This window comes from Caretta caretta, chromosome 4 (assembly GCF_965140235.1).
Source record: "Caretta caretta isolate rCarCar2 chromosome 4, rCarCar1.hap1, whole genome shotgun sequence".
NCBI lineage: Eukaryota > Metazoa > Chordata > Testudines > Cheloniidae > Caretta > Caretta caretta.
Window position 1 is genome coordinate 84,707,812 of NC_134209.1, and position 25,190 is coordinate 84,733,001.

Sequence of the window (25,190 nt, forward strand, 5' to 3'; positions counted from 1 at the left end):
TTAGCTTCTTAACCCTTTACAGGTGAAAGGATTTTTCCTCTGGCCAGGAGGGATTTTAAAGGTGATTACCCTTCCCTTTATATTTATGATAGCCTCCTAAGCTATTCTTTCCTGCTGTGCTCTGATTTGGAAAGCCTCCTATTTAATTACCTCTTCTGTTAATTCACTAGATTTCTTTTTATGCATTGATTACAATCGCTTTTGTTTGCTCTTTGCTCATTAAAATGTTGCTACATCTATGTTTGTCTAGGTCTGACTAGATTTGTGTTAATGCCTCCTCAATGTTGTTTTATTTATATAAGAATATTTATTGTCTTTGCTTTTATTAGAATATGGAGTGTCAGATTGCTTTGCAACATAGCTCTTTTTGTAAGAGGGTGGAATTTTCCTCCCTGCCTAAGACTGCAAATGTATTTGGCCAAATGCTGCCATACTCCACTGACTTTAATATAGTTATACTAATTTATATCAGCTAGGAATCTGGCCCACTGTCTTTGGCACAGAAACTTTCTGATGTTATTCTTGTCAAGCTTTATTTTGTACATGTAACAAAATCATTCCAATGACAGAGCAACTGTCTCCTTTATTTAGATAGTGTTTTAACTGAAATTGAAATTTATTTGTTAATATTATTTTGCTCTTTACATGTTTGCTCTTTAAGTGAGTTTCTATTAACCTCTAGCATATTAATAAAAAGAAAAGTAGTCGGGAGTTTACTCATGCATTGGCCTGGGGCCAATACTCAGCACAGCAGTGATTTTCATTTTTAAAGCACAAATTCTGAGTCAATGCCTGAACACCAACCAAAGCATTATCAATGTGCAGCCGTATTCTGATGATCATCAACCCACTTGCCAGAAGGAAATAATCTGAGCAGAGCATCATACAAATGAAGCACTGCGAAGCCAGGACAATATGCACTATAACCCCTGACCCTATCCTGGAATATACCTCCACAGTTCTTGCCCCAAAAAATCTATGGAGTGGCCTCTCTATGGTTTTGGAACCAGGGTTGAGGAAGACAACTTCCAGTCCCATGTAGTCCACAGGTCTTCTGGCAACATTTGTCTCATTGATTGTGAAATGATTCAGGAAGCTTTATAATGCAGAATGGTATCTTACTGGATAATAGCGCTGTATAAATGCAAGATCATTATCAATATATGGCAGCATGCACAGTAGATGGAGTAGCATCACCTATCGATCTGAGGCTACACCTACAATTGGAGCTAGAGGTGTGATTCACAGCTTGCACAGATATAAGTGTGCTACCTCTCATCAAGCGAAAGTGGTAAACTTAGCAGCAGAGAGAAATAGCATGGATCTAGCTGACCTAAATACAAATCTGTCTGGACCCTATGCTGGTGTATATGCAAGCTGGGAATCAACCCCAGCTCCAGGTGTAGACATAGCCTTAGATTTCTACAATTCTTAGCTGCAATCAGATAATTTCAAGAAGAGTTGCTGTCAGTGATGAACTTGAATATCACAAAAAAAACTGAAGTGTTAATTTCCTTGTTTTTGTTCTAAAACAAGTTGCAAATAAACACACAAACACACACATATAAATTCCATACTTGTTACAATGTATGCTCTTAGGAAAAAATGGGCTATGGGCAAATACCTATTAATGATAATTTTAAAGGGCATTGTTGACTCAATACAGCATTAAGGTCTATTGTCTAAAAACATTAGAATAATACTTTTAAAAAACTGATTGTTGTATCATTTCCTAAAGAATCTGTTATAGTTGATTCTGTAAATATGAAGTTGGAAAGTTCTTTAGAAGTTTATTATTATTAAGTGGATGGTGCATATTAACCCAGTTTAGAAACATCATAATACATGATTTAAATAACTACTGAAATAATTTTATATAATGGAATGTGCAGTAATAATCCTCATGAAAAGTCAGCACGTCTCTTTAGATGACTACGGTTAACAATTCTACATTTTTCTTTCAAATTATCAAATGTGACTAAGTGATAGAATTATCTTTTAAAACAATTAAAGCTGTTCATAACACAAACACACGCAATGACAAACAAACCGTTTTTTTAACTGTTTAACTCATATTTACTACTTACTTTACAGCAGCCCCCAGAAGCCCCAATCAGGTTCAGGGCTCCACTATGTTAGGTGCTGTACAAACAAATATAAAGGGACCATGTCTGGCCTCAAAGACCTTATAATCTAAGGCCCCGGTCCTGCAGATCTTGTATAGCACATTTTTATTTATCTATATGTCAGCATTTATAAATTGTCTTTTCTATAGCATTTAAGTGCAGAGTTTCAGCTCCAATTGATTTTTTTCTTAGAGCTAGTATACACATTTCTGGATATTCAGGATTTATAATGGAAACACTGAAATATCCTTTAAAATAAGCAACAGTGGCCATTCTGAATGGAGTGTGTAGGATTGTGTGAGAGTCTTGATCTTGGGTGGATAAATTAGTCAGCGTCATGGATGTTATTAACAACCCTCCACAACCAAAGAATAGTCCCTGTTGTGTGCACATTAAATAATGTACCATCACACATAAGATCAACCATTTATCCTATATCCTTTTAGGATCGAGATTTTACCAGTGCCTTCTACAGTGATACTACCCCGAACCTTAACTGGGATCCTAATTAAGCTGTTAATAATCAAAGTCAAGAACAGAAATTGCAGAGTCTCAGATAAATAAATGATTAAGCACTTCAAGACTCAGGCCACATTGAGCCAACCCAATGCCTATTTATTTTGTAAGGACAAAATATTTATAATAATTACAAACTGAGCGCAGCAATATGCATAAATTTCTGAGTTCATACAAGTTTCATTTGATCCATTTCTCATCTTGCTAGAACCTTTGCTAGCTAGTTTATATCAGCGGTATTAAAAAATACAGTTACATTCATTATTGTTTTTTCAGTTTATATTGTAGATAGAGAGAGCCCAACAGAAAACAAGTAGTCCTATTTGTAGGGCCCTGCCAAATTCACGGTCCATTTTGGTTAATTTCACAGTCATAGGATTTTTAATATAATAAATATAATGATTTCAGCTATCTAAATATGAAATTTCACGGTGTTGTAATTGTAGGGACCATGACCCAAAAAAGGAGTTGTGGGGTAGTCTCAAGGTTATTATAGAGGGAGCTGCAGAGGCTACTACCTTCCTTCTGTGCTGCTGGTGGTGGCTCTGCCTTCAGAGCTGGGTAGCTGGAGAGCAGTGGCTGCTGGCCAGGAGCCCAGCTCTGAAGGCAGAGCCACCGCCAGTACCAGCACAGAAGTAAGGACAGCATAATATGGTATTGCCACCCTTTCTTCTGCGCTGCTGCCTGCAGAGCTGGGCCCTCAGTCAGCAGCCACAGCTCTCCAGCTGCCCAGCTCTGAAGGCACCAGCACAGGAATAAGGGTGGCATGGTACGGTAAGTGTCATAAGATCAGTTCTCAGAAGAATTTAAATAACCAGTTTTATATTGATGCAATCCCTTTAAATCTTAAGGGAAATAATCCCTTTTCATCTCAGCAGACCAAAACTACAGTTGTGGTTAAAATATGAAACATAGCTGATTATTTCATACTGTTCGTCCCCTGCGGATGCCGTCTCCTATGTCTCTTACTCCCTCCTCTTTCCAACATTTGTTGAACTGCCTGAAAATAGCTATTTGGAGAAATCCCCAGGATACAGATGATATTGAAGAAGTTTGGGACAACTTGAAGTGAAGTATCAGAGAGGTCACCCAGAGAACCATACCATACAAGGTTGGTCCTAGTTAAAAAAAAAAAGTGAGATTTATTGCCGATTAAAAATGTGTTAGAACTGTCCAGTTTATTAACAATATATACATGAAGCAATGATTGGCAGAGGGGGCTGAATCATGAAGATGGTGCCTATTTCAAACTATTCTACCTGGACAATAAAAATGATCATTTAGTCTGTTGTTTTGATCCATTCAGGCTATTTTGGTTTGTGGACGTTTAACATGACTGTCTCTCCATTCAGATGGAACCCAAAAATAGACAAGAGGTTTTTCAGACTGAAGATTCTACACAAAGACAAATCCCACTCTAGAACTGTTGTCATGTTCCATGGACTACAGTCAGAGTTTTTAGGGTCCAGGATAAGTTATCAAATCAGCGCTTCCCCAGGTCCACTTCCCTGCACTGCAGCAACCTTTGTGACTGTCTCTGATATCATCCCATCCAGCCCTGCTTCTTCCCCAACAAACCTCATCTCATCCTGGCTGCTTTTATTTAATAACCCGTCTCACTAATGAAGATTTTTCCGGACTCAGTTCACTAATAAAGCTATACCAATATGTACCAGCTGAGGATCTGACCTTATGTTTTGTTTTTGAAATATGAATAGTAAATATGTATTTTCCAATTTCACATGTGGGTTTTCACTGCCTCCACATTGTGACTTCTTCGGGAAGGGACTGTTTCCTCTGTTTTGTGTGTGTGTGTGTGTGTGTGAGTGAGAGAGAGAGCGTGAGTGTATGTAGAGCCTAGACACATTGTGGGCACTATCAGAATACAACACATTAATAATAGCAACTGTTCTTTTTACAAATGCTATGTGGTAAACCCAGGACAAACAGCTACAAAAGGGGGGTAGTAATTAGTCCCAGGGGATTAAAAGGCCCCTCCCTATCTGCTGAGGAGAGAGAACTACGGGGCAATAAGGTTCAGCTGGAAAAGGGGTTGAAAGGGAACCAATTAGGTTCAACTGTCTCCAACTACTTGGGACCTTTTTAAACACTCCCCTGGGTGGTAGGAGGTGGAGAGTGAGGGATGGAGAGGAGCAAAGAAGCTGCCAGTAGGCTGTTTGCAGCAAGACACCAAACCTTCCCAGTAGGGAGGCTGCACTCGCTCCCCAGAAGGGAAGGAAAACAAGCACAAGGGACTGACTGAGGAGAGGAGTAGCAGGACCCTGTGCCACCTATAAGGATTCGCCTTGCCCCAAAACTGAGTCTCCAAGGCAAAAAAGGACTGAGCCTACTGAGGCAAACAAGGTATTTTGCCACACATGGTATCAGAAGTGGGTTGTGGTGAGTGAGTAAGGCTCTGTGGCAAGCCATCTCAGTGCAGGGTAAATCACAAAAAAAAAAAAAAAAAAAAATGGAGGATGTAGTGAAGGCGTTGGTACAGGCCACTGCGGCCCAACAAGAGGCTACCAGGGTGCAGATGGCTGCCCAGCAAGAGTCAGGATGCATCCAACAGGAGACGAACCAATTACTGATGAACCAGGTGGCCCAAGATCGAGCCACCCTGAATGAAGCAGTGAACCAGTTAAAAGCTCTAACCACGCTGAAGCACGGGCCCCAAGGGATCTGGCTGCTGTGGGCAAGCAACTATTTATAGAAGATGACTACGGACGACGACATAGAGGCATATCTCCTCGCCTTCGGGAGGACGGCGCTGCAAGGGGCTTGGCCCCAAGACCAGTGGGCAGTTATCCTGGCTCCATTTCTGTGTGGGGAGCCCCAGAAGGCCTATTTCGACATGACCACAGAGACAGCCATGGATTACCCCCAGCTGAAGGCGGAAATCCTGACAAGGTCAGGTGTGACGTCATCCATACGGGCACAGCGCTTCCATGAGTGGAAATACCAGGAGAGCAAACTGCCAAGGTCCCAGCTATTTGATTTAATCCACCTCGCCCGGAAGTGGCTCCGCCCCGAGACCCATGGGCCGGAGAAGATAGTGGAAATCCTTGTGTTGGACAGGTACGTGAGGGGGTTGCCCCCAGACATACGGGGGTGGGTCCACCAAACGATCCCTCCTCCTGTGATGAACTAGTTGCCCTTGTAGAGAGACATGTAGCAGCCCAAGAACTTTCGCGGACCACCGGGGAAGGAAGGCGCCAGAATTGGAGACAAGTCTCTGCGCCGAGCCCCTGGTTTGCCCTAGCACCAGGCCGGACTATGGAGGGGAGGAAGGAGGCTGAAGAGCGGCCAGAGGTCCCAGAGAGACTTGAGGACTTGGGGAGAAAGGCTCGGGGGATAAAGCCCAGTAGCCCGAAAAGTCGGGGGCTGCCCCAAGCAGGGTACCAATGTTATGCATGTGGCGAATTGGGGCATATCGCTGCCCAATGCCCAAATCTAGAAGAGCCCATGCAATGCAAACTGGGAGATATAGGGGGACCATGTGATCTAATAAGTCTAGTTGGGGTTGCAATGGTCCCTCATAGATACATTAGACCCATTAAGATGAATGGTATAGAGACCACCGCGTTAGTAGACTTGGGAAGTGCAATCACACTGGTCTCAGGAAAGCTGGTCGGGCAGGACCAACTATCCCAGGCCAAATGCTCAGGAATATCCTGTGTACATGGGGATGTCAGTTACTATGCGATCATCCCCGTAAAAATAGAAGTCTCGGAAACCCCACTAAGGTGACGATGGGAGTAGTTCCGAAACTCCCCTACCCAGTCCTTATTGGACGAGACTTCCCGGGATTTGATAGCCTACTCCCTGGGGAGAAGGTGGAAGAAAATAATGAACCCGGGACCCAGGGGGTGGCCCAGATAGATAACCCCACCTCCCACCCCAGCCTTCCACGAATTTGGCCAGGATTTGTTCTCCCCACCAGGAAAGCCCCGGAAGACTCAGAGGGAACGGAGGGCAGATAAAAGGAGGGGAATGAGGATCTTGACCCAGTACCAGAAATCTACGCTTGTAGGGGAAAGAGGTGGCTCAACGGACGGTGGGGCGGGGCAGGAGATCAACGACCCAATAGCTGGACCTAGTTCCCTGGGAGTTTTCCCCGAGGGGGAGACAGAGGTAGATCCCCCTGAGTTTGGACAAATGGGGACCTCACTTGGGAATTTTCATCAGGATAAGGCCAATGATCCAATATACCACAATATTCATAAAGTAGTAGTCAAGGTAAATGGGGTCCCCGTGGAGGGGAGAGTCAAGGGCCCAGGGCCATATTATGTGATTAAGGGTGATCTGCTATACAGAGTAGTCTGGGTCCAAGAGCAAGTCGTAGAACTCCTCTTGGTCCCACAGAAGCATCAGAGGGGTGTGATGGATCTGGCCCACAGCCATCTGTTTGGGGGCCATCTAGGGATAGATAAGACCCTTGAGCGGACTCTGCAGAGGTTTTTTTGGCCTGCCATTTATGCGGTGGTCCGGCGATATTGTACCTCCTGTCCGGAATGTCAGTTATTTGGGCCCCGACCACATCTAAGGGCCCCTTTGGTACCTCTACCAATTATTGAAATTCCATTTGAGCGAATAGCTATGGATCTAGTAGGGCCACTGGAGAGGTCAGCCCGGGGTCATCAGTACATTCTGGTAGTACTAGATTATGCCACCCGATATCCCTACGGAACACTACGTCCAAGACCATAGCCAAAGAATTAGTCTGGATTTTTTCCAGAGTAGGGATCCCTAAAGAGATCCTGACAGACCAAGGGACCCTCTTTGTGTCTAAGTTAATGAAGGACCTATGTACAATGCTGCATTTACGGACCCTCAGGATGTCAGTCTATCATCCCCAGACCTATGGTTTTGTCGAACGCTTCAATAGAACATTGAAGAACATGCTACGGAAAGTGGTTAGTTATGACGGGAAAGACTGGGACGCCCTGCTGCCTTACTTGCTGTTTGCTGTACAGGAAGTTCCCCAAGCTTCCACTGGATTCTCCCCATTCGAGCTGTTATATGGTCGCCACCCCAGGGGCATATTGGACATGGCCAAAGAGGGCTGGGAAGAACAGCCGAACCCAGAGAGAAATATCGTTGAACATGTATTGCAAATGAAAGACAAGATAGCCAAAGTCGCCCCCCTTGTGCGCGAACACCTGGAGAAGGCCCAAGGGGCCCAACGGACATACTACAATCACCAAGCAACAACCCGGAAGTTCCAGGTGGGAGACCGGGTAACGGTGCTCATACCCACAGCAGAGAGCAAGCTCCTGACCAGGTGGCAGGGGCCATATGAGATAACAGAAGCCATAGGAGAAGTCGACTATAAGGTCCGACAGCCGAGTTGCCGGAAGCTGGAGCAGATCTACCATAGAAACCTGCTGAAACCATGGCAGGATAGAGAAGCACATGTGGTTGCGCTAGGGGCACCATCCCCTAAAAGCTACCAGCCCGACCAAGTGGGAATATCCCCGGAGACTCCAGAGCAAGTGATCAGCCTGATTAAACGCAACCAGGATGTGTTCTCAGAAAAGCCAGGCAGGACTACTGAGGTTCACCATCACATCCTCACAGGGCCTGGAGTGAAGGTGAACGTCAAACCATACCGGATCCCGGAGGCCAAAAGAGAGGGGATCAGGACAGAGGTCACGAAAATGCTGGCCTTAGGAGTCATTGAAGAATCTCATGGCCAATGGTCAAGTCCAGTGGTTTTAGTGCCTAAGCCGGATGGCAGCGTGAGGTTCTGAAATGACTTCCGAAAGCTGAATGAGGTGTCCCAGTTTGATGCATACCCTATACCCCGGATAGATGAGCTAATTGAGAGATTGAAAAAAGCATGGTTTATGTCTACCCTTGACCTGACCAAGGGCTATTGGCAGATCCCCCTGGCCAAGGCCGACAAAGAGAAGACAGCCTTTGCAACTCCAAAGGGACTATATCAGTACACTGTCCTCCCCTTTGGGTTGCATGGGGCGCCCGGTACTTTCCAAAGGCTCATAGACAAACTGTTGTGACCACATGGCAAGTACGCGGCAGCCTATCTCGACAACGTTATCATATATAGCCCCAACTGCGAGACACACTTGGAGAAGGTGGAGGCAGTGCTGCATACCCTGAGGAAGGCGGGGCTGACGGCAAACCCCTCCAAATGTTCGCTCGGGCTAGCTGAAGCTAAATAACTCGGGTATATAGTGGGGAGGGGCATGGTGAGGCCCCAACTCAACAAGTTAGAAGCAAAACAGAAGTGGCCCCGACCACTCCGAAAAAAACCGGTCAGGGAATTCCTGGGACTAGTGGGGTACTATAGATGGTTCATTCCCCACTTTGCCACCAGGGCATGCCCATTAATGGACCTAACGAAAGCTCGGGGCCCAGACATAGTAAGCTATGGACGACGGCGGCTGAAGACGCTTTTTCAGATCTACGGATGGCCCTCTGCACTGACCCCATACTTGTGGCCCCAGACTGGGGGAAGGAGTTTATCCTAAAAACCGACGCCTCTGATGTAGGGTTGGGGGGTGGTACTTTCACAAATGGTCGGGGAAGACGAACACCCCATCCTCTTCCTCAGTAGGAAGCTCCTGCCTAGGGAACGGAAATACACTGTTGTCGAAAAAGAATGCCTGGCAGTAAAATGGGTGGTAGAAAGCCTCCGCTACTATCTACTGGGACGGAGATTTACCCTTGTCATGGACCATGCCCCTCTGCAGTCGATGCACCAAAGTAAAGACAAAAATGCCAGAGTGATGAGATGGTTCCTGTCGCTTCAACCCCTCCACTTCGGAGTACAACATAGGTCTGGAATCCAACATGGCAATGCGGATGGCCTGTCGAGAGGTTTGCCGACCCAAGTAGCCCAACCCCATAGTGTTGGGGGGGGGGGAGAATACGTGTGGTAAACCCAGGACAAACAGCTACAAAAGGAGGGTAGTAATTAGTCCCAGGGGATTAAAAGGCCCCTCCCTATCCGCTGAGGAGAGAGAACCATGGGGCAATAAGGTTCAGCTGGAAAAGGGGTTGCAAGGGAACCAATTAGGTTCAGCTGACTCCAACTACTTGGGACCTTTTTAAACCCTCCCCTGGGTAGTAGGAGTGGGAGAGTGAGGGGAACAGGGAAGCTGCCAGTAGGTTGTTTGCAGCAAGACACCAAACCTTCCCAGTAGGGAGGCTGCACTCGCTCCCCAGAAGGGAAGGAAAACAAGCACAAGGGACTGACTGAGGAGAGGAGTAGCAGGATCCTGTGCCACCTATAAGGATTCGCCTTGCCCCAAACCTGAGTCTCCAAGGCTAAAAAGGACTGAGCCTACTGAGGCGAACAAAGTATTTTGCCACAGCTAACACTGCCTCTTGCGTGGCTTCTGGGTTCTGGTCGTTTCTCTGTTTTGGTTTGCAGCCTCACTCATTTTAAACCGTCGTTGTATTGTGCTCTTTCTTCATTTTCTTTTTTTACATTAAATAATTCTAGAAGTGGAGATGGGATTATTATTTTTCTTATGGGAAGTTGTTAATTAAAAACCCACATGGATCTGGACCATTTTTCAAAGGCTGCAACAAACAGCAATTGTATCAGCTAATGAGGCTGCCAAGCCATTGTTGTCCATGAGAAGCCCTGTGTTTAGAAGAAGAAATGTTATTAGACTTTAGCATTTTTGTTTCTGGCCTAGCAAGAACAGGTCTGTGCTATCCACAGGGCGTGCTTTCCTCTATATGTGCCTGCTCCTGCTTTTAGATAGCAGTGAGTGCTTATAGCTACATAAATTGCACTGCATGATTATAAAAAATAAAACTTAATATAAGAAAATAATCTAAGATTGTAAATGCATTGAGAAGAATGAAATGTCATAATAAATAAAGGGTGGCCTATCAATTATGTTGTAAGGGTTTTGCACAAATGTAGTCATGGCTGCAGTAAAAAGACCTTTATCTACCAACCACATAGAACAGCTCTCACATGTAGACTGATTTTTAGTCATGATTTTTGCATGACATACTGAAACCAACATGTCAATAAACCAGAGAGAAACCATAAGCATGATTAAATACATTTCAACACAATGAGTTCCATTACACAATCCGTTTTGTATATTTTTCAGTGAGGGGCACACTTTGGGTCACACAGAAACATTTCACATCACTGACAGCACTAAGGAAAAAAGCTTCTTAAAACAGAGAAAAACTGATCACTTAGGATGGCTTTTCTCATAATTTTTCTCTATTTTTTACTTGAGATCAGAAGGTCTATCTATTGTGACAGTTCACTGATGGAGAGGCAAGAAATCATAAAAGGGAGAATTTTCATTATTTACAGAATTTTGCTTCTTTCTTGACTTTCAAGACAACATCATTTACAAAGGGCATTTTGGACCTGCTGAACTATGTTGTGACAAATCACCAATCACTGACTCTCCCTAGAAAATTACCTTTAAGGGCATACTAATATGTATTAAAATCAAACAGAAAGGCAGGAAACAGTATTGCACAGCTTGTCCAGTTACAGATGGCACCTCATTGCTTTCAGTGAAAAAGTTTGCTCTCCCTCAAGATTTTATCTTGGATCTAACGTACAGAAAAATGAGCTGGAGTCAGAGATCAATGAAAAGGCTGCCAAGGAAGCAAGTGCTTTTAAGTAAGGCTGGGGCGGGGCAGGGTTGGGCAGCCAGTGGAAGAAGCCAAATAATTAGTTTTCAAGAAAAAAATAAATTTGGCTTTAGAGCTCCTTCATCATTTCCAGTGAATTATCTACATTTGAACTGTGGCCCTTGACTGATACTTTCACTTAAGATTTTGACAGGGGAACCTGGAAAACTGGCTATGAACTGAAAGCATTGATTTGCAGCAGTTCTGCACTAATGGGTTCCGAGAGACTAATAAAATAAGTTACAGTCTAATAAAATGACTGATCTTTCATTCAGTGATAACACTGAACCTTAGCTGTGAAGTCAAGTTATACACATTATTCTAAATGCTGGCATAAAAAAAATAGCAGAAGCCACATGTTTCCCAGCTGCTCTATAAACTACACTGCAGAACAGTGAGATCAGATAACAAGCTCAGAACCCTTACTCCTAAGGTGATGAAATCTGGATATAGCAAAGTGGTGATTTACTTGATTTGCATGAATGCCTCTTGCTGACTAATCCAACAAGCAATATTGCAGTGCCTATGAAGAAAATCCTTGCACAAAAAAGCAGGGCGGTGATAGGACAGGACTGTACTAGCCAGGAGATCTGGATTCTATTTCCAGCTCTGTCACTGTCTTTCTCTGTGATTGTGGGGAAATCACATAGCTTCTCTGTGAGTGCTCAGGGAGGGACAATGATGCTCCCCATAAATGAAACATATGGTCCTTCAGCTTTGGCTAGGCCCATATGCATCAGAACTTGCTTTCAAATTCCTGAGAAGAGGATGTTTTTTTACGAGGAAGGGAGGAACAGAAGAGCCACCATTTAGTTGTGTCATTTTATTTCAGATTTGATTAAGATATTGTATTAGGGCACATATACACTGCGAAAACACCCAGCGGCAGGGAGTCTCAGAGCAAGGATCAACTGACTTGGGCTCCTGGGGCTTGAGCTACAGAGCTCAAAGTAGCAGTGTAGATGTTTCTGCTCAGGCTGGAGCCTGGGCTCTGAGACACTCCCCTCACCAGGTTTCACAGCCCAGTCTACAACCTGAGCGGGAAAGTCTATAATACTACTTTTAGCCCAGTAGCGAGCCCATGCCAGCTGATGCAGGCTTGGAAGGTACATCTACACAGCAAAGAAAAACCCACAGCTGGCCTGTGCCAGCCGACTCAGGCTTGTGGCACTTGGGCTGCAGGGCTATTTAATTGCTGTCTAGACTTCCAGACTAGGGCTGGAGCCCGAGCTCTGGGATCCTCCCACCTTGCAACTAGGTTGCAAAATGGCACAGAGAGAAAGTTGATGCTGCAATGAACAACAATCAAGTCCATAAGTTTTTCCAGGGGGAATTTCCACAGGTTGGAGAAAGGAGCATGCCTTGTCCAGCAGCTGCTTCTGAACTCTGCTCATTCCCTGTCTTCTAGACCTGTGGAGTCCAGTGTTGTCAACTCTTGTGATTTTATTGTCAGTCTCATGACATTTGGGGGTTTTCTTAAAGCCCCAGCTCCTGAAGTTGTGTTATTATCTCAGTTGTCACTTAACAAAGTAAGTTTCTAGCCTTCATAGATGCAGAGAAAGCTTGAAAACGTGAACCCTAAAGGCTCAAAAACAAGAAGGAAAATAAAAAGAACCCAACATTGATTATTTAAAAAACAAAGTCTAATGATTTTTAAGTCAATCATATGATTTTGCGGGGATAGACTCATGAGTTTTGAATGATTGGCAAATGTGGAGTCCTCATTGTCTGGCTTGTGTGGTTGTGCATGGGGTCTCCATACCCCCCGCTATGACAGGAGTATGGCTTTCCCATCCCTCTTCCATCTTTGCTAGAACATTTGGCTTTTAGTAATGATTACCATTTTTCTAAATTATTTGTAACCCCATGGAAATGTGTTTGATAGGTATCAAAGTTAATTACTTATGCAAAGCAAAACTATGACTGATGTTTACAGTGAATTACTTACAATGAATGAATATTTTTATATATTACATAACGCATTGTAATTACTTAATCCATTTAATAAAACTTATAAATCTGGGAAACATCCATAAAGATCACAAAACACATTAATGCTAAAAATTACATCAATTATTGAGTAATCAATAGCTAAAAATTACTACTAGATTTGAAAGTTTATTACAAATTACTTGTAGAAAGCAAAGATATTAGCACTATTAGAATTACAATTGCTGTACTTATCTTATACTATTGCATGTACTTGGGTTATATGATCTGTGCTTTTTATTTAAGATTACTTTCATGAATCTCATTTTTCTTCCTTTTCTTAATTGTCAGCCACCTAAAAGCAAAGTCACAAAAGGTTAAACAATGCTTACATGGTAAAGACATCAATAATGTCCCCAGCAGCTCTTGCCATCTCAAAGTAGGTTTGCAGAATGTTGACAGTTCCCGAGAGTGCTTCATGTCCACAGCCACAGAAGAGTGCGACCCCAGCATACAGCAGGATGGTGGCAATCAATGAGGCATAGGGAATACCTCCCAAGCACTTGATGCAGCACTCAAAGCACCCTGCATAGGAAGAAAATAATACTGTAACACTTTTTATTGTCTGGCTATTCCAAAAGCACCAGCACCTTCTTTGATGTAAGGCAATATTTGTGTTCATGTATATGGCATATGCACTCTGAAAATTTAAGACTGCGGGCCAAGGAGAGAGCATGTCAGCCACCAGCAATACAACCTTCTCTACACTGTCACTGTCCTCAGCATCAGAAAACGGAGAGCGATTCATTCAGCTCTTCTGCCTTCTCAATTGTTGTTTGACCCACTACACTACACTACACCAATCCTGACTAAAAGGAAACTGTTAAGCAGTGTGAATCGTCTGTATTTTATGTGCTTCTGGTGTTTCTATTCAGAGCAGATTAACACACTGAAACTAGGCTAAACCTATAATCATTATTCTAGTTGGATTATAGAAGAGGACCTAAACAAAACCAGAGAGGAAGGATGGTACAGTAATCAGGGCAGTGGCCTGAGGCTCAGGAGAACATTATATTCCCTCTTACACCTTAGACTATGTGTGCGAGATTGGACAAGTCATTTAGTCTCTCTGTGTCTCAGTTCCCTTCTGTAAAACAGTGATAATACCTCATTGGCATGTTGGAGTGAGGATAAACACATTGTTTGGCACTCAGATACTACAATGACAATAGTGCTGATAAAAAATCCCCACGTGCACACTTAGAGCCTGGTTTGCCTTTTACACCAGTATAACTCCACTTACTTTAGGGTCATTGCTCCTGATTTACACCAGTCTAAGTGAAATCAGAAAATGACCTAGAAAATGAAAATAGTTTAGATATTACAGATGAACCAAAAAGCTTTAATACTGTACAGTGGCTTAACTTTTTGACCTCTAAGGTTGAGTATATTCAGCCTTAGATTACTACGATGAGTTTACTCAGATCCCATGTCTCTTTTCTTCTCCTGCAGCACTTACATTTCTCTCCGCATACTTGCTCCTTCCCAGCTTTCCTACTGCTTCCATGCTGATGATGCTCATTAAAAAAACAGTGTGTTAATTAAATTTGTGACTGAACTTCTTGGGGGAGAATTGTATGTCTCCTGTTCTGTTTTACCCGCATTCTGCCATATATTTCATGTTATAGCAGTCTCGGATGATGACCCAGCACAAGTTGTTCATTTGAAGAACACTTTCACAGCAGATTTGACAAACTGCAAAGAAGGTACCAATGTGAGATTTCTAAAAATAGCTACAGCACTCAACACAAGGTTTAAGAATCTGAAGTGCCTTCCAAAATCTGATTGGGATGGGGTTTGGAGTATACTTTCAGAAATCTTAAAAGAGCAACACTCTGATGAGGAAACTACAGAACCCGAACCACTCCAAAAAAGAAAATCAACTCCTAGTGGTATCTGACTCAGATGATGACGATGAACATACATTGGTATTCTCTGCTTTGGATCGTTATCAAGCAAAACCTGTCATCAGCATGGACGCATGTCCTCTGGAATGGTGGTTGAAGCATGAAGGGACATATGAATCTTTAGCATCTGGCACGTAAATATCTTGTGACACCAGCTACAATAGTGCCATGTGAACTCCTGTTCTCACTTTCAGGTGACATTGTAAAGAAGAAGTGGGCAACATTATCTCCTGCAAATTGCAACCAAACTTGTTTGTCTGAGCAATTCAATGAAGTAGGACTGAGTGGACTTGTAGGCTCTAAAATTTTAAATTAAAAATAAAACAATGTAGAGTTTTTTGTACATAATTCTAAATTTGTAAGATCAACTTTCATGATAAAGAGATTGCACTACTGTACTTGTACTAGATGAATTGAAAAATACTATTTCTTTTGTTTTTTACTGTGAAAATATTTGTAATAAAAATAAATATAAAGTGAGCACTGTACAATCCTGTACCCCATGAAGTCAGTGGGAATATTGCTGTTGACCTCCTTGGGGCAAGGATTTCACCCTATTTCTTCCGGCATGTGCATAGACAGTGACTGTGGGGAATTACCAAAACAGAAATAATAAATAATAATGAAGGGAGTAGAATTATACAGATGTGAAACCAGCGTAAGAAGAGAATCAGGCTCACAGAAGACCTGGACAGAAACAAACTATTCAACACCTTTGCCCAAAGACCTCCAATCCCATATTCATGTATTGATTTTAAAGACACCCATCCTGGTAATACACTGGGAAATCAGTGCTTTAAAATAAACAGTGAAGATAAATATGAGAACATATGAGTTGGGAAGGAGTCTCTGGCTAATGTACGCAATGATGGAATACCAATATCATTTGAACAACTGCAACAAATACACCTACCAGCAGTATGCTCATATTTCTGGAATTACCTATCACTCAACTACTATATGAAAGGAAATTAGGTAATTAACTTCAATGAATCCATTTTACACTAAAAATAATTACATATAGCAAGCATCAAAACTTCCACCATACAATTTACTAATTTAATAAGTCTCAAAACATCACACCACCCATCAAAAAAGAGAACTTGATACTATTAAGGAAAATTTTGGCAAGACCAATAGAAAGCCCTAATAGATAAACCAATCCAAAGTGACTAAACAACTAATGCAGAAAAGGACTCTACAAATTAGAACTAATTCTCATTGATTTCTTCTGGTGATGTAAAAAGAGAGAGAGAGATAAAGCAGTAATGTGGTTATGCTGTAAGAACAAATTATGGCATCAACATAGCACATAAGACATACACATAATTAAACCTACTGGTATCATTCTCATCCTTCCATCCTAAAAATGTGTAATTGTCTATACTTGCAAACTTGCTAAAAATATCACTATATATTTTACCTACTGTATAATTTACCCACCTACAGCATGTATTAGTTACCTATATAGTTGCTATGCAAATTCCTCTCAGGAATTTGATACACACTGTTTTGGGAAAGTGATCTACAAAACATTTGAGAATTTTTTCTCAAGCCACAATGGTACTGAGGTATATTCACCTTTCAGGGCATGAGTCCCATGGCCAGCAACGTAGTTACACATGCACAACCATGAACATGCTAATTTGGAAATACAGGTTCCACTCATTTTATTTTATTGTTCACCCTGTGCTAGAACCCTATGTAATGCAATATAAAGAGAAAGATGACCATGTTCACACTAAGCGTTCAACACTGATGTATCAACATGATTGCAACCACTGATGTGTCGCTACTGTTGCATGTTTGTGATAAATCTTATATAAAATATGTCTTGTAAGATATCATTGGAAAAGTTGTAATCTGTTGAACAATTTATCCTATTTATATGCATGTATTATCATTGTATATGAAGCTATGAAACTTTGCTCTGTGTTTGTGTCTCAAACATGTTGTGTTCCTGGGTAACACCCACAAGGCAGATTTACATCAAGACCAGCCAGCCATGGTTGATGGACCATTAAGAAGAATCAACTCTTCCAATGGCCTCCTCCTGAGGACTGCTCAGAAAGCATATGGACAATGGAGGCCCACTGACTCAATAAGGCATGGAGAACATGTGATCCCCGACTCCATGTTTGTGACAGTAACTTTCCATGCACATGGGCTGAGGATATAAATGGAGACTGTGAGATCATCCCCTGGCCTCTTTCCTGCTCCACATTTCTGGACAATGATTTCTAACAAAGGGAAACTTTGAACAATGGACTGAGGTCCCCCAGTCTTTTGGGTGATCCAGAGAGACGTACCGCAAGTTAGGAGATTTAACATCACTGCTATTATCCTGATTTACAAACTCTGAAATCAGCCATAATATATATGATTCATTTTAACCATTTAATAATTCTATTTTTATTATATTAATAAACCTTTAGTATATTTTGCTAAAGGACTGGCTACCAGTGTGGTTTTTGGGTGAGATCCACAAGTACAGATTGATCTGGGGTGAGTGTCTGGTTCTCTGGAACTGGAAAAACCTAATAGATGGGATTTTTGGTTTTTAATATTCATTTATCACAGAAGTCTGGTTTGTCTGGGTGGTGAATGAGGCGCTAGAGGGCCTGAAGGTGACTGACTGTGGCTTCATAATAACTAGTACACTATTTTGGAAGCACGCATTTGTTAACTGATTTGGTGAAATCTTATGCTAGAGCATACCATCAGTCTGGGGTATATGCCCTGTATTCCGGCAATCTGACCTGAGACTGGTGCTCTTAACCATGTCCTCTACCAGGGAGTGTGACAAACTATTTAACAGGAACAATTCAGTGTCAACAGTGGCTGTACTCACTTTGCCCTCTTGTTTACCTAGATTTTTTTTTCCAGTTTAAGGTTATAATATAGAACTGCTGGGGCTATATACTTTTGACTTAAACTATAAGAACTGTCCCTTTTCTCCAATATTGCATTCCCCCGCCCCCAGCCTTGGAATTGCAAATCATAAAAGCAGAACTGGCCATTGCATTCATCATCAATCCACAGAGAAAATATTATATCCAAATGCATCGTAGGTGGCAAGCCATGGAGCTGTACTATGTATGTGTAATGCCAACTTCCAAAAATGTTATTAGCTATCAAAACAGGTGCACATGAAGGCTGTGTCAATGGATGTCCAAACCAGTAATTGTTCCACAAACAGCTGCCTCCTCCCCTCCTCAGTGTAGACTCTTCTTGCCCAGATTAGGAATAACCAGTGTACTGGAACGCCCTTCATAGCTCCTGCTGTAGAAGGTTTGAAAAGTAGTCTCTCCACAGGTTTTGTGGAGGAGCCAGAATTTGCTCCAGTCCGGGCTGCTTTTAGTGGCTGCAAGTTAGCTAATGCGCTTCTTCATGTAGCAGCCAACCATAATTGTGTGTATATAATTTTCTCTTTACTTTATATTAAGGAGATAAATGACTTAGAACTCACTACAGCAATTTAAACTGCAGTTGGGGTTTATATACAAATTGGGCATAGAAACACCACCACCATCATTCTCCTTGTTTATAAAGTGTTACTATTATGTGAAGTCTTTGCCATCACTGCAGCGGATGTTCTGCAAGTGACATATGAAATGAACAATCTGTCTCTGCCTAGTACACAGAAAGAATACTGTCTCAGAGCCTGATTGTCTTGTCACTTAAACCCATGAAAACTGTATTGAAATTAATGGAATTACTCTGCTGTAAAATGGGTGTGACACCAGAATCAGGCATGCAATATTGCAATTATGGTACTGGCTATAATATTTAGTATTCAGAAAGCCTATCAAGTCCAGAACAAGAAGGCAAAAGAGAAAAACAAGAACACACAGAATACTGAAGTAGTTTGTATTTTTATTTGTATATTTCTCTTTCTGAAAGCATCTCCATAGGTATCTGGAACTTTTGGGAGAATCCAACTATTATTTATATAGCCACAGAAATATACATGCACAATGCAAAAAAAAAAAAAAGATCCTGTCAATGAACATGCTGAATATTTTTATGAAACATCTGAAACAGTTTTTCAGTTACTTCTCCATCTGATATTAGGACACAGTGGGAACAATAGATCATCTGAAATGCCAGAAAGAGGTTGCAATGAAATGGGAAACAATTTCAAAATCTTCCTTATTGTCTATGGCTTTTCCAGGCTGAGGTTTGCAGTTTTGTAGCAAAACATTAACAATTGGTCACATGGTGTAACAGGGCTGCTGGATCAAATTAACACAAATAGAACTCAAAGAACACAACAAAACAAGCTGATTTGGTGTGAGTTTCACCACGTGAACCTGAATCGTAAACTGAAGCTCTAGAAGTTTTGGAGTATGTGAAACAAAACTAATGGAAAAATCAGCGAAAACACTGGCAAATCAAAAGTGACATATTTTGCATGGGACTAGTTCTGAAAAGTCATTGAGAAATCACCTGACAGGGGAAGTGACTATGACGGCTTCTCTACACAGCCCCACGTTATAGACTGTCGAGATGTGAATTGCAGTGTAACTGCCCCACATAGATCCTGCTAGTACAAACTAAAAGGTACCTAAATTCACATTAACACAATCCAGTGTGAATATTTTGCAATGATTTCCTGATATGCTGCTATTGTATTGGGTATTTTAGAATGTAGTCCTGAACTGCTCAATAAACAGAAATGGGTGAGTAGTGTGAAGGATACATTAATTTTTGTAAATGTCCTGATCGCTGGTGGGATGACACCATGTCTTCAAAGGTGCCCAAGGATTGCCAAACTATTTTTCCATTTCTAGAAGTCCATTTACATACAAACATCCTTGGACAAGAACTAAAACTGGATTGAAAAGAAAATTAAAACTTTGGGTATCCTAGGAGAACAGATGTGTTCTAACCAACTTCCATTTCAGAACATCTTCTCCAATTGTTCTAGGGATGGCTGAGAAAAAGAGAGTTGTAATCTAAACCTACATCATAACTTTGTAACTGGCCCCTATCTCCATGATGGACCAAACTAGAATTCCAGATTCAAGATGCACCCAAGCAATGATGGGTGTGTATCTGAATATCTGGATCCCAATTGTGCAGCTCAGTCCCATCTCTGAACACATCAGACAAAGCTTTTATGGATTTAATGGCTGTCATGGCAATGAAGAGGAAACAAATTGATATTTTAATATCAATGGATGAATCAACTCAGGCACTATTAGACTGTTCAGGAGCTAACCAAATGTATTCATGAAAGTCCTCTGTAGAATAATGGAAATTTTGAATCTCATGTTAAGACAGCAGGATATGTAAATAGGTTAGGCTGTCATCTTAAAAAAAATGTTACTTGACACTTCTTTCTGTTTACCTTGTGATCAAATTCTTCATCTTAAAGTGGCACATTATTGAAAATGTCATCATTCAATAATACCAGTTATGTTTTAGTTAATGAATGTTCCTGATGCTGCTGATTCAAACTGTATTTTTAAATTTGCAAAACATTAAATATTTTTAAACACAAGCACACACTTTATGTGGCTTTTGAAATTTAAGACTAAAGACACTTGAAAATTTCAAGCAACTTCCATCTGGAAATATTAGAGAATTGTCTACTTCTGTGAGTTTATTACTGCAAAATTGGAAATAGTTACTACACATGAATTTAAACATTTAAAAACATGTTGCCAACTCTTACAATTTCATCGTGAACCTTCCATTATTTGCCTATTTAGTTAAAGCCCCAGCTTTTGGAGTCCTGGAGAAATGGACTTGCAAGAAAAAGCTAGAAAACATGACATCTAAAAGCTCAAAAAACAGAAGGCAAATCAAAAGAACCAAGCTATATTAGTTTTAAAATGTCTGGATTTCGATGGGGTCTGAGTCATGATTTTTTAACGTTTACGGTTGGCAATACTTGGGGTGGAAAACTGTGAAAAAGAAGCTTACCACAAATACTTCCTACATGGCTTTAAGGAGCCAGTTAGCAGGTACACCATTTCCTGTTCTGCTACTGCCCAACAAACTGGCTTGTCTAACTGAGGATCCAGGCAGCATGCAACAGACAATTGCAGTGCACTGTAGCCAGTGGAAGAAGCACTCCAGGGATTGACCTGGACACCACCGGAAGACAGACAAGATACCAGCAATTTGGTATCATTAGGCCACAAATTTATTAAGTAATGAATCTGGTAACTATCCGGAAATAAGTTCAGTGCAGGTCCTCCTTCTTTTGTAATCTATTCCATATGGGGGTGGGCTGCCATCAGCCCCTCTCCCCCACCCCCACCTCTACACCATTAACCTGATCCCAGCACCATTGCTGGGACCCCACTGCCCTTCCCCTGGACATGGGTTAAAGGGGTGGGGAAGAGGGGGTTGTCTCCTCTCTGTACAAGACATTGGGGGCCCCAATCCCATTCCCATCTTCTTTAGGGGATGCTTCCTCCTAATCCTCTTCCAATTCCAGTTCATCAGGGAGCCAGACCCCTGACAGGATGAGTACCTGTGCTGATCTGCCACGTTGCAAAAATATAAATTTTACAATCTAACCTATCCCACCAGGCTCCCACTGCCATGACCAATCTGGCAGAGAAGGAAAAATTCCTTCCCAGCCCCGAAAAGGCAACTAGAATGATGTGCTCAGCAAGGCAAAAACCTGACCCTACTCTATTCCTGAGGGATGGGGCCAGCAGGAGGGAGGCTTTTCTTCTCAGACAGAATGGTGCCCCAGGCTGGGGGGAGGGCTTATAAGTCCTCCGCCCGCTTGAGCATGCATGGGAGCCAGACGTATGTTGCATCTTTGTGTCCAACTAATCAGCCACAGAGCCAGCAGAAGGCCAGGAGGAGTGCACTCCTTAAAGGGTTTTCTTTCCCCTTCTGGCCCAGACAAAGTCCCCTACTTCTGAGGCTGTGGGAAGGCAACAGATGAATACTTGGGTTGCAGCTGCCTAGCAACAACAAATGTCAGCTAACGGCACAAAAATGATTAGGTGTGACTACGCGGACAGACTCTTTCCCTTGCACATTAGGTATCAAACATCACTGGTTCTACTGTTAGCTGCGTTTTCCCACAGTAAGTATGTTGGAATGTAAGCTGACCTTTATGGCAAGAGCGTTAGGAAAGAAAAAAGTTCTGAAGTCTTTCAGGAAGTGCGGCTATTTTATGGCAAACTGCACAGTCAGTAAATAGCTGCACTCAGCATATGGCCCAGGCGGAGGAGAAGGAATCATAGGTGACTGTATGTTACCACTGTGCTCAGCTGATCCACTTGCTAGGGACTGATTCAGCCATGACCTCCTTCCCCCCCCCCCCCCCCCCCCCACACACACACACAGCTGGAGCACTCTCATAACTACTTTTACTTGCAATGGCTGGTAACAGACCCTCAAGGCCATAATGCCAGCTGGAAATGGCTGGGGTGCAGCTGAGTCCTCTGTTCTCCCATGCCCCCCCCCCCTTAATTCATCTCCTAAGTACAGTATAAGCCAACCAGGTATTCACCTTGCCAGAGAACCCTTCATCTGACTGATCAGGGCAGTTCTGTTGCCTGATGGGCCAGGACCCGACTGATGTGCTGACAGCAGTGCTTGCTTAATAATAGGCCCACACAGCTGGAATTCTCTCCTCGAGGAAATATGATTAAGCATAAATTCTCCAACTTTAGTAAGACCAGCAAAATGTTTGTCTTTGCACAGACCATCTCAACTGATTATATTGTGGTTTTCTAGCTCTTTGATAAAACCACATGCAGCAGGAGCAGGGTGTTTGATCTCCTTCTGTGAAACTGTGAATATCTCAGTTTAAACCTGTAAATTGCCCAGATGGTGCTGGACACCAAACAATAATCGTAAATGATACAAAGCCACAAGTATGTCTATTCATGACCATATTTGGTCCTCAGACTGTATAGAGAACTGCCATGTTTTAAACACAAAAGTCACAGAGCATAGGACCTAGGAAACTTATTCAATACATAATATTTGTAACACAGAAAACCCCAAGGGATAAGCAGGTCTGTTAGTATTAATAATTCTAGGTATATATTATTTCTTTTTATATTTCCTGAGCAAAAGAAACCAAATTTTAGAGATTAATATCTTGGATACTTCCAAAATTTCGAAACAAAAAGTAGCAATGGACTGTGGACTAAGTAGCATGACTATAAAATAACTTTGTTTATACTCCCAACGCCTTTTTAGCTCCAATATAATGAGCATGTGAAACCAAACATATTTGTTTTACTCTCTAGGTCTATAAAATGACAGTCAATTTAAGCCATTTCTGTTTCACATCCCCCTCAGCAATCAAAAGACAAATGCATCTGAACTAGGGACTGGTTTGCCAAATTTCCATTAGATATGAATTAAACCTCTCAGAAATGTGATTTCTTTATTCTAATGACCAATTAAAATGTTAATTAAATGTAAAAATCTAATTTGTTAAATAAGATCAAAATCAAATCAGTTAAACCAGAGGTTCTGTGGTCTTATTCTGTCAGATGCTTATCACCTCCCCTTCTAAGATGAATGCTGTACACTCAGTGGATTGTTAAATTATTTGTCTTAATTTACACTTCTGAGTGATTGCTTTTTGTTTTGTTGTTTAATTTCCAAGACAAAGTTACCTGTTTCATATTGTAAGGAGCAGTAAGAACTGAAAAGTTAGAATCTGGATTTTGAATTTCTCCCATAGTCTGAAAGATAGCTCCAGGATTTTTAGATCCAGAGTTTTGATGTAGTCTACAGATAGAGTCCATCAACAAGGATCAGAACTGGGGGCTAGATCCACAAAGGGCCAGAGAGAGAGAATGACTCTATAGCCCAATGGTTAGGGCACTCACATGGGAGAATATTTAATTATTATAAACAGTGGAACAACTTCAACAGAAGAGATTAATATAGACCTGCCCCAGAATACCTCATATTTCAGTGCTTCAGGCATTTTCCTGGGAGGGTGGAGACCCACATTCAAATCCCTACTCCAAATAAGGTATACGGGGGGACTGAATCCCAGTCTCTCACATCTCGGGTGAGGGCTCTAACCACTGGGCTAAAGTTATTGGGGGGTGAAACACCCCCACCTCCTCCCGCTTTCATTCTGTTTAGGTTTAGGCATGCTTTAGGAACACCTATTGGATCAGGAGCCACAAGAAATGCCTACTTTGAGAATCCCACCAGTGCTTATGTGTGAGACAGGTGCCTGGGCACCTAGACTGAGGCAGCTGTGTCCATGCTCACTGGCAGAAACTTAAGCACCTTGGGACGTTCCTGTGTGAAATTTAGGTGTCTACAGAATTAGGCAGAAGCTAATTTAGGTGTCTACAGAATTAGGCAGAGCAGGGGTTTTGAGGATCTCAGTAGCACATAAATGTTGGATTTAGGAACCCAAGTCCTTTTATGAATCTAGTCCCGGATTCTGATTCTTGACCCTTGAAAAATTAGTGAGATGGACTGTTCATATCCAGGTTTTTGCATCAGACATATCTCTACATCCAATCAAAAATAAAAAAAATCCAGAAAAACAGCATAAGAGGCTTTGGGTTTACTTTTATGAAATTACAACATACAGTAAAATTCAGGGTATTCCATTGTTTACCCTTTGGTACAGTTAGTGACAATATCAGTATCACTTGATAAGCTGGTTCCTAAAGAAAAATTGGTATCAAAGTACAGCATTTAAATTGACAGCAATAAATGTACCATATTAACTATAACTCTCCCTCCCCCCACCCCCCACACACGGAGCATAGTCATGGGCAACACTCAGAAGAATTCAATTGCCACTACAGTTTATTGTACTTCCTCGGAAATTAGAAAAATCAATCACATTGAAGCCAAGGCCACAGAGGCAAACACTAGTTAGAACATAAAAGCATAGTAGAGGCAGAAATGTAAGAGTGATTGTTAAGTGTACTTCAGAGCCCAATGCTCCTTCTGGAAAAATAACTTCTCTGTCCTAGTCATACATATCCTCTGACATAAAGTATTTTGCACTTATTTATAAACCTAGAACTAAATTGTCCAC

The 25,190-nt window shown here is 41.9% G+C and overlaps 1 protein-coding gene across 3 annotated transcripts in view; it reads right to left on the reverse strand.

Annotated features, from left to right (window-relative positions):
* The window catches only part of GPM6A (glycoprotein M6A), a 332,111-nt gene that overhangs the window by 51,293 nt on the left and 255,628 nt on the right, over nucleotides 1-25,190 (reverse strand). For 2 of the 3 annotated variants that reach the window (XM_048847780.2, XM_048847779.2), the window contains exon 2: nucleotides 13,607-13,799. The exons of the other annotated variant lie outside the window; for it this stretch is intronic. In XM_048847780.2, the coding sequence (XP_048703737.1) occupies nucleotides 13,607-13,799 (193 nt within the window). The remainder of the gene's footprint in view (nucleotides 1-13,606; nucleotides 13,800-25,190) is intronic. 3 annotated transcript variants of the gene reach the window in all.